Source organism: Myxocyprinus asiaticus, chromosome 38 (assembly GCF_019703515.2).
Source record: "Myxocyprinus asiaticus isolate MX2 ecotype Aquarium Trade chromosome 38, UBuf_Myxa_2, whole genome shotgun sequence".
Classification (NCBI taxonomy): domain Eukaryota; kingdom Metazoa; phylum Chordata; class Actinopteri; order Cypriniformes; family Catostomidae; genus Myxocyprinus; species Myxocyprinus asiaticus.
In genome coordinates this window covers 12,055,145-12,064,705 of record NC_059381.1, presented here as the reverse complement: position 1 = coordinate 12,064,705, position 9,561 = coordinate 12,055,145, and the positions used below count along the sequence as shown (strand labels likewise).

Genomic DNA, 9,561 nt, shown 5'->3' with positions numbered 1-9,561 from the left:
TAGCTAATGCCATTTTAATGACTGGATTCCGTGATTCCCATCCACGTTTTCCACATCGCGGAAATCATTCAGTCCTACATGTGGTAACTGTGGTATTAGTGAACTCCGACTGTTGTATTATTAAAAATGAATTCACATCCTGAGGGGTAAAGGCCTCATCACCACACTATCACTGCAAGTTTTGAATTAAATAAAAAAAATAAAATGATCTGTGGTCCAACTATTGCCATTGTCTTAAGTTAACAACTTGAATGTTTTTGTAGTTAAGACTACAGCAATGTTGGAACAAACAAATCTATTGCATTATATCAATACTTAAACTATTTCCTCAGAGCAAAGCAGAGATGGCAGCAGATGAGCAGAGAATGTACGTGACAGGGCTTCGTTCATGACAGTCAATTGCTGATGTTGTTTCACATTAACATTAAAAAACATTCTAGGAAAAATTATTATTTTCCAGAACATTTAGGTATTTTTAAAAATAATTTTTCCGTGACTGGAAAACGTTTCGGTTACCTATGTAACCTCGGTTCTCTGAGATGAAGGGAACGAGACATTGCATCAAGCTGACGCACATGGGAAATTCCTTTTACGACAACCTAGTTGAAACCCTTTTACAATAACACCAATTCTAAGATTGACCATGGTGTTTAAGCCCCGCCTTTTGGGTGTGAAACTCTCCGTTATATAAGTGGGCAGGAAAACACCATTTCTCAGAATTTTCTGACTGAGAGACAAAGAGTGCATCGCTCGCACCTCAAAAAACTCGGAGTCTGAAGGCCATCTTACGCAATGTCTAGTGTAATTTATCTCAGGGAACCGAGGTTACATACATAACCGAGACGTTCTTTTACACTTACAGTTCACTCGACATTGTGTCAAGCTGAAGCATATGGGGAACAGAGTCCCATCACGCCGCACTACACGACATAACCCTACCAGAGAGAGATACCAAAGCATAATACTCAAAAGAACATGACGCCGCAATCATGCAGGACCACGACTGACATGAGTATGCCGCAAGTGAATAACCCTCATGGTGAGCCAGGAGGGGAGCACTTAGAATGGATATATGAACTATAGTCATATAGTATGTATTAAGCCCTCCACGAACCCAGTTGGGAAGGAAGTTTTATTTACAATAAAAGTTTATGTTTATGAGAAATTACAATGGTCTGAACGCAGGTGGTTGTGTAAAATCACGGAGGAGCGCATATTTAAAAAGGGGGCATACGTTTATATTTGGCTAACAAAACAGCAAGCACTCGAGACAGAGAGGACTTGCGAAGAGAGAGAAGTTACGCCTAGGTTGTAAAACCTTGCGAATGTGTTTTGAGAAGACCTGCTGCAAAACATGTCGCGTAAGGACACACCGTTCATCCATGCCCATGAAGAGGCCATGCCTCTAGTTGAGTGCGCTTTAACACCAATTGGGCAATTCTCACCCTGCGACTTGTTAGCCAGGGCAATCGCATCAACGATCCAGTGGGAAAGTCTTTGCTTGGAGATGGACATTCCTTTTGTGCGTCCTCCAAAGCACACAAAGAGCTGGTCAGACATTCTGAACTGGCGGGTGTGCTCAACATATGTGTATAGATCTCGCACAGGGCATAACAAATGCAAGGACTGTTCCTCATCCAAATTAAATCGGGGAGGGAAAAAGGCCCAAAGGTGAACCACCTGAACTCTTAAAGGCATGGATAAAACCTTAGGCACATAGCCTTTTCTGGGTTTGATGGTGGCTTTTGAAAGACCTGGACCAAACTCCAGACATGAATTGTCGACTAACAGTGCTTGCAAATCACTGACCCATTTTACTGAGGCCAGAGCCAGCAGTAATGCGATCTTAAGAGAAAGCACACGCAATTCAACAGAGTCCAGAGGCTCGAAGAGGGCCCTGCGAGTGCTTTTAGGACCAAAGTTAGGTCCCAACTCTGGACTGTAGCCGAGCGAGTTGGATTTAGCCAAACTTTATGATTAAATCATATTTGCCTATAGAGGTGCCGGCTTCAGGTGCGTGATACACAGAGATAGTCGCTACATAATCTTTGAGCGTTGATGGAGTTTGAAATCATCCAATCGTTCTTGAAGAAATGTAAGAATTTCAGGTACGGGGCAGTTCACTGGATCTTTGCCACGTGAAAAGCAACAATTAGTGAACACATTCCATTTCACTGCGTAAAAGTGTCTCGCAGACGGCGCTCTAGCCTGTAAAATGGTATTTGTAACTGACTGAGTCAGTTCTAGCACATTTAGCATGCTCTGTTCAGGGGCATGCAGGTTCCACAGCTTGGGCTGGGGAAGCCAGATTGTGCCCTGTGCTTGAGAGAGGAGATCCCTCCTCAGCAGTATTTCCTATGGATGGCCGTCCAGAATTTCTATCATTTCTGGAAACCAGGGCTGATTGGGCCACTTCGGCATGACCAATAGAATCTTTCCTTGTCCTCTTGGACTTTGCATATGACAGAGTGAATGAAGCAAACCGGGGGAAATGCGTATTTGCGTTTCGCAGGCCATTTGTGCGCCACTGCGTCCATTCCTAGCGGAGCTTGGGACTTGGAGTACCAGAGAGGACAGTGGGCATTTTCCGTGGATGCAAATAGATTGATCTCCTCTTTACTGAATATTTCCCAAATCCTCAGGACAGTCTGAGGATGAATTCTCCATTCGTCCGGCATCGCTATTTGGCGTGACAACAGGTCCCAGATGGCCTGGGACATATGTTGCCCGCAGGGAGAGGAGATGGCACTCGCTCCACAGGAGGCGGCGATGCGTCAGTCTCTTCATTGGCAGGGAACGAATTCTGCTTTGGCGGTTGTAACAGACAAAGGACAAGCAAGGAGGAGGCGGGAACAGACAAAGTTTAATAAGAAACTCAACATAAAACAAACATAACCAAACACAGACACACATGCAACGTGGCCGTCTGCCTGGGGACAGAGGGGGCACTGCCAGCCGCCAAGAGCCGGAGGAACCACTGCTGTCTGCCAAAGAAGGGGAGGAGCGGTTCCATCCTCCAGGGGCTGGAGGACTCGCTGCCGTCCGCCGGGGGAGGAGTGAGCTGGCATCTCCCCTGGCGGATGGTAGCGGCGAGGACTCGGCGACAGCGCATCCCTCCTCCCTTACGGGTTTCGGCACCACTGTAACAGATAAAGGACTGGTGAGGAGGAGGCGGGAACCGGCTGAACAGTAAACAAAGTTTAATAAGAAACGGGACTATCTATTTGTTTTATCAATGGCAGATGAGGGGCGTATTCAGAAAGCTGTTTTGGAAACACTATTTTTGCAATTTCATTCGGTGGCACTAGTGTCGCAAAAATTACATACTTCAGCTTTAAGTCTAATTCACATCTATGACACTATGATATTCTTTATAAAAAATAAAGGAGTAATGCTTGTTTTATGGTTGTTTTTAATTTATTAGTAAAATTATTATTTTCAAATCATAACAAATGAGGGAAAATATGAAGCTTTTAATTAAAAATATTCTCAATACCTTAAGAACAAACTTTCAGCTTACACATGGACATCATTTCTGATCTTGAGCCCACCAAGCAACAAAGCAGGTCCAGCACGTTTAATCTCACATTGCAACCATACAACAACAATTCATTCTCAAAGATAGAACGTAGAGTCTTATAAGAAGCTCATCACCGTTCCTCTCTTCCCAACCTGCCATGGCTCCAGAGGGTAGAACCTGATAACAATACTAAAACAGAACAGAAAAGAGTTGGAGACAATCAGGATGTTAAATAGTGCAAACCCTACAGCACAACATAGATGTCCCAAAGTCTGAGAACACTAGTGAACATGCTTCTGTTTTACATATTTCAGAATTTTAGAATCTCCCTGGGGAACTATGATTTACATTTTTCTAATTAAATGCAACATTTTAATTACAAATTGTATTATCAGCATAACAATGAGTAAATTAAATTTGTTGAATTTAAAAAATATCTATGAATTTCAGAATTTCTTAGTATTTAGTATCTCCTCCTTTTGCTTTAGTGACAGAATTTAAGAAGCATGTAGTGCACTTTAGTGAAAGCAAGTGAATCTGACTTTTTGTTCAAAAGACTTAAAGGGATAGTTTGCCCAAAAATGAAAATGTTCTCATCATTTACTCACCCTCATGCCATCCCAGATGTGTATGACTTTCTTTCTTCTGCAGAACACGAACAAAGATTTTTAGAAGAATATCTCAGCTCTGTAGGTCTATATAAATGCAAGTGAATGGTGACCAAAATTCTGAAACTCCAAAGAGCACATAAAGACAACATTAAAGTAATCCATAAGACTCCAATGGTTTAATCCATATCTTCTGAAGCCATACCATAAAGAGACAAATGCGGTAATGTGAAATTGGCCTATGAACATTGACAACACACAGTGGGGAGAGAGGGAGGGTTGTGCCCGCACACTACAGCTCTGACAAACGCAGAATATTTAAATGCTGGACCAATGGGTAAATATTTGATGGTGATGGTAATTCATGGGGCATTGGTGTCCCTGCAAAGATTTTGAGTCCCTGCAACAATTGAGTTCCGTTCTAAAAAACCAAAGGCTACTCGAAGATAGGTAAATCTGTGACGGGTCCCCCCCATAGGGGCGGGGCCCCCTTGCACCGCGGGGGCTTCCCATACGCCACTGGTTCTCACCCAAAATCGATTAAATCACTACAGAACACATGGATATAACCACTGGAGTCTTATCTATTACCATTATGCTGCGTTTATGTGCTTTTTGGAGCTCCAAAATTTTGGTCACCATTTAATTGCATTGCATGAACCTACAGAGCTGAGAAATTCTTCTAAAAATCTTCGTTTGTGTTCTGCATAAGAAGGAAAGTCATATGCATCTGGGATGGCATGAGGGTGAGTAAATGATGAGAGAATTTTCATTTTTTGGGTGAACTATTCCTTTAAAAGTGTCACAAATTTGCATTACACTGCTTTGAGGAAAGACCTAGGAATAGTGCAGATTTGAAAAAAAAAAAAAAAATCTTCTTCATTTTACGTCAAAACATTAAATCTTTCTTTGATTTAATTTTTTTTTTTACCTCCTTTAACTTTTCTGTTAAACTCTCAGGTTTAAAATAACAACAACAAAATCACACATGTTCAATATGGTCTCAGGCATTAGGGCCACTTTTCACATTCACTTAGCTCCATTATATTACACTGCTCTTGCAACTTTCATATTACCGGTCATCGGTTAGCCCAAGCTCTCCTTCCAGGAACTGGAATATTTTGGCACTGTGTTCCTTATTCTTCTCAGCAGTATCAGTCACTCCGATGGCAGACACAGACAGCATCACACACGGGGAGCAGGACCCCGCGATTAGCATCGGCAGGTCGGCCTTTACCACCAGGTTCATCCTCTGGAGAAATTAACGAATGTTTACAATATGATAATGGATTACTATGCTACATGCTACACGTGTATTTGCGAACTGCATTGTCATATAATCAAGGTCAAGAGATTGACGTGGAGAGAAAAATGTATCCATATCTACAGAGGGCAAAATAGTATAAACCATAGCTTTTTAATTGCATTGTTAATGCTACAACACTCACGTCTTCTGGTTTTCCCAAAGCTGCAGCCGTTGTAGTACATAGTCTTTTCAGAAAGTTTTCTGAAAACTTGCTTGCAGGCAAATTTGTCTCCAAATCAATGAACGGCATTGTTTCAGTTTTAGCTGACAACTAATGTGAACCGCTACAACCCCTCTTCCTGATGATACACTACTCACTCTGATTGGTTGAAAGAAGGAGACGCCTATTCACTGTGCTCTGTGATTGGACTGTAGGCTTTATTTCTCCCACGCCTCCAAAGTTTAGCAATGGTTTGTCAGCGATAAACTGTAGATTCCAAAATTCATTGTAATGAAATCGCCATGTTATATAATAATTTCCATGCTGCATGCCTTATCCAATCTTCTGCTCTTTTCTGTTTGTGTAAAAATGAAGTATTTTTTCCCTCATTCTAACAAACACTAGATTGGATAAAAGCATCTGCCAAAATGCATAAATGTAGATTGTGTAATCAAGTGTGCTCATTTAGTTAGTAAAGCGTGTCATATCAATAAGGCTTGTTTTGTAACTCAAATTCTAAAGTTCATTAGATCAGTGTAAATAATAAACAAGATTGTGACAGAAACACTTTTCCAAATCAGCACAGTCCACACTATATATAAAAGATACAGAGCAGCATGAGAACTAATTATGGTATGTATGCAATGTGACATCTGTGGCCAAATAACAACCAAAGAAGAGTAGAGAGAAAAAATAAATAGCAACTCTTTAATTGTACAACCTCATTTACATGATCACATATTAAACAGAGTATATTTCACAACTATGAACACAAGTAATACTCATTAACTGCTGGTGATATTGAGATTCTGGATCAATAGTTTATTTGTCTACATTTAGAGTTTTCATTTGACGATCATTCCAGGTTCTTCTTTATACCAGAGATGACACACCTAAAAGGGCAACATATCAAAAAGTCATTCAAAGGCAAACAGTAGACAGTTATATGACAAATTACAATTAGTACAATAAGTATAAAGACTGAGTACTTCTTACAAAACTGTTTCAAACAATCTTAGGCTACATCCACATTAATCTGTATGAATTTGAAAATGCCGTTGTCGTTTTCGAAACACTCCGCCCAAACTGCCATTTTCAAACGTTTCCTAAAAGTTACTCCTCCAGACTGAAACGTTTTAAAAATCTTAAATCCCCTTACTGTACATGCTTAAATGTAAGCGTGGCCCTTCGTTATTTCCATGTATGGTCTGAAACACAATTATCGTCGTGTTCCGCCGCCGGACAGCAATTCCGAATAAACTTCCCGTTGTGTTAAGGTTGTACATTTATCTTTAACAACGCTGTGTGGATAGCAGGCACAACAACGCCGCTACAACATGGGCTGCCATCTTGATTGTTGATATTACTGCGTAACATGATAACAAATGCATCATTGTTTTTGAATATCTCTGTTTTGCCTGTCCACACTACAACGTGAAGACAGGAGCTGTTTCCCAAACAACACATAATACACTATGCACTTACAAAATGTACTATGCACTCAGCCATGCAGTGTATGAATTTTCAAAGTGTAGTATCGTTCCAAATGGAACACTTAACGTTTTTTACTACACGGAAGCGTTTGCCGTTTAACAGCTGATGGGAGAGAAGTTTCAAACCCAAGCATTGTGTTGCCGGTAGCTTTAGCGCATTAGCCAACCTCAGTTCAACACTTCTATCTCAATAAAATACATACTGTGTTCACACAGCATGGTATGATGGTAAAGCGTTTAACTCACTTTTGTAAGGTGCTGTCTTCACAGAAGTTTCGCTAGTTGTCCTATTCTCCATTTTTTTACAATTGTTTTGCCAATCACCATCACTGCCGGTAACTCCGCCCCTTCCGTTATGTACAGCAAGCCACGTGCGCTAAGTGCATAAAGTGTAAAACATTCCACACTCCGTTCTGATTGTTGAAAAAGAGCATCATACGGGTACTCGTAGTACACTTATTTTAGTTGCATTTTCAGTGTAAACATACTATTCGCACAACTAACACTTCAAAATGACGTAAAATAATGCAGAAGTGTGCGGTTTGGGACGCTCCTACGGTTTTTTAAATTTATCCACTTGGTTTTCACTGTACAAAAAGCCCAAACTGTAGCAAAATTAATGAGTTTTCAAACGAAAGCATATTAGAGTGGATGTGGCTTAAAACAAATGGAATATCTTTACACTGTTTGTGAAATGCACATCACAGGCCACATGTTATCAGAACTGTCCAACATGAGGACCTAGTCTTATGTCGGTGTACATGAGAGGTTTACCATGTGAGAGTTTGCACTGCTTAAGAGCTTCATTGAAACCTTCACACAAGCTGAGATCAGCTTGAGTCGTGGCACAGTCCAGGAACTGCCGCACCTCAAAGAGACACGGGCCTGGCTGAGATGCTGGGAGTCGTGAGGGCTCCTGAAATGCACAAATGCAACAGACAGAGACATAAATAGAAATTCAGAAAGACAAATACAAGATAAGAAATCTCAAGTCCCCTCTGTATGTTTCAGATAGATAAAACCATGTGGCAAAGACGAAACCTATGACAGGGCTCAACAATAAGGATGGCCTGGGGCCAGTCTGAGAGTGTCACTTGCCTAAAATGTTATCTATTTTGATTTAGTTTTGACTCATTTTTTTATCTATAACTATCTATTTTTGACTAAATAGCACTTATTGTTAAAAAAGGAATTGCAAGGCTCTGACAAGTCCTAAGCTCTTTTAGCACACCTGATATGTGGGTGCTGGTTTGGGTGCCTCTGAGCTGCTGCTGCCGCCACTGAAAGCACCTGTGATGGCACTGCCCATCACATGTCCTACGGCTGAGCCGACGGCCACTCCAGCAGCTGTGGTGGCCATCTGGGCCATGAGGCCTGGTTGCTTGGGCTGGGCTGCAGCAGGGGCCACTGCCATTGGAGGAGGTGGTGCTGGGGCTGGAGCATAAGATGGGGCAGGAGCACTGAGAAGAAACAAAGGTGAAATGTGTTAAATAGTGTGTGTGTGTGTGCGCAGAGCTTGCATCACGTGATGTCTATTAACTAGTTTAAACAAGGTCTTACATAATTAAATGCCAAATGTCCTCTAAACTACAAACCAATCTTATAAAGTGCAGCCCAAATGGAAATCCATATGCTTTGTGACTGAAACTGAATCAGTTAAGTCCCTCGCAGAGAAGTCTTTGAGCTGCTTCTGGCAACTTCATATGGAAAGAAGATAAATCTAAACCTGGCTTGCGTAATTAAATAACAGACATTACGCAGAAATAAATAAATAAATAAAACTACTCAACTTATTAGCATGCACAGTATTACGGTTTAGTTTGACCTTTTACCCTACTGCTCTGTATAAACTTAATTAAAGGAAAGGGCATGACTGGACTCACTCATTTTAAAGTACATTAATGAGAAATAGTCTAGGGATTTTCATTCACAGTCTAGAGTCTATTTTGCGTCGGTTATCAAAGATTGCATCTTTCACGGAGAATGTATGAATCCGGCGTTACAGGACATTACAAAACTATCAGCCAAACTGTGTCAGATACCTCGCTGGTGCCGGTGAAGTACGACTGCGACTTCCTCTTGCCATTGTCAAGGTAGATCCAAACTGTAATCAATGTTAATTTTGATAAATAACGTTGCAGACAAAGACGAAGGTGTTTAAATCCACTATGCTCACGCACAAAATACCAGAAGACAGCCGAGCAGACCCACGTGCGTATGACCTTGTGTGGTTAAAACCGTCACGGCGCATGCGCACGTCAGGCTTCTAGAAAAGTGTCACAATTAATTCTGTTTTTTTGACGTCAATGTATTATGTCATTCATTTACATCAGTGACCGAGACGGTTCATTTGACTTTTATAACAATTTCTAGAGGTTACCTTGTGCCTTCTTATGTTTTAATCTCACGAAAAATATCAAATGCCTCCTGTAATACGAAGAAAAATCTCGTTCTCATTCCTATAATGCAGTTAA

General features: G+C 41.1%; 2 protein-coding genes across 3 annotated transcripts; both read right to left on the bottom strand.

Annotated features, from left to right (window-relative positions):
* Positions 1 to 2,845: 2,845 nt before the first annotated feature.
* ddt (D-dopachrome tautomerase) lies at positions 2,846 to 5,745 on the bottom strand. The gene is made up of 3 exons (XM_051677300.1): positions 5,577 to 5,745; positions 5,205 to 5,380; positions 2,846 to 3,709 (listed from the first exon to the last, which is right to left on the bottom strand). The coding sequence occupies exons 1-3, from the start codon at positions 5,682 to 5,684 to the stop codon at positions 3,637 to 3,639; spliced, it is 357 nt and encodes a 118-aa protein (XP_051533260.1). The 5' UTR covers positions 5,685 to 5,745; the 3' UTR covers positions 2,846 to 3,636.
* A 538-nt stretch (positions 5,746 to 6,283) lies between these two features.
* On the bottom strand, positions 6,284 to 9,336 carry chchd10 (coiled-coil-helix-coiled-coil-helix domain containing 10). 2 transcript variants are annotated; one of them, XM_051677299.1, is made up of 4 exons: positions 9,130 to 9,335; positions 8,319 to 8,547; positions 7,862 to 8,003; positions 6,284 to 6,487 (listed from the first exon to the last, which is right to left on the bottom strand). In XM_051677299.1, the coding sequence occupies exons 1-4, from the start codon at positions 9,171 to 9,173 to the stop codon at positions 6,468 to 6,470; spliced, it is 435 nt and encodes a 144-aa protein (XP_051533259.1). In that variant the 5' UTR covers positions 9,174 to 9,335; the 3' UTR covers positions 6,284 to 6,467. The 2 variants fall into 2 exon arrangements, with proteins under 2 accessions (XP_051533259.1, XP_051533258.1); XM_051677298.1 differs by lacking the exon at positions 6,284 to 6,487 and adding an exon at positions 6,506 to 7,463 and having other exon boundaries at positions 9,130 to 9,336.
* Between the last annotated feature and the right edge of the window lie 225 nt (positions 9,337 to 9,561).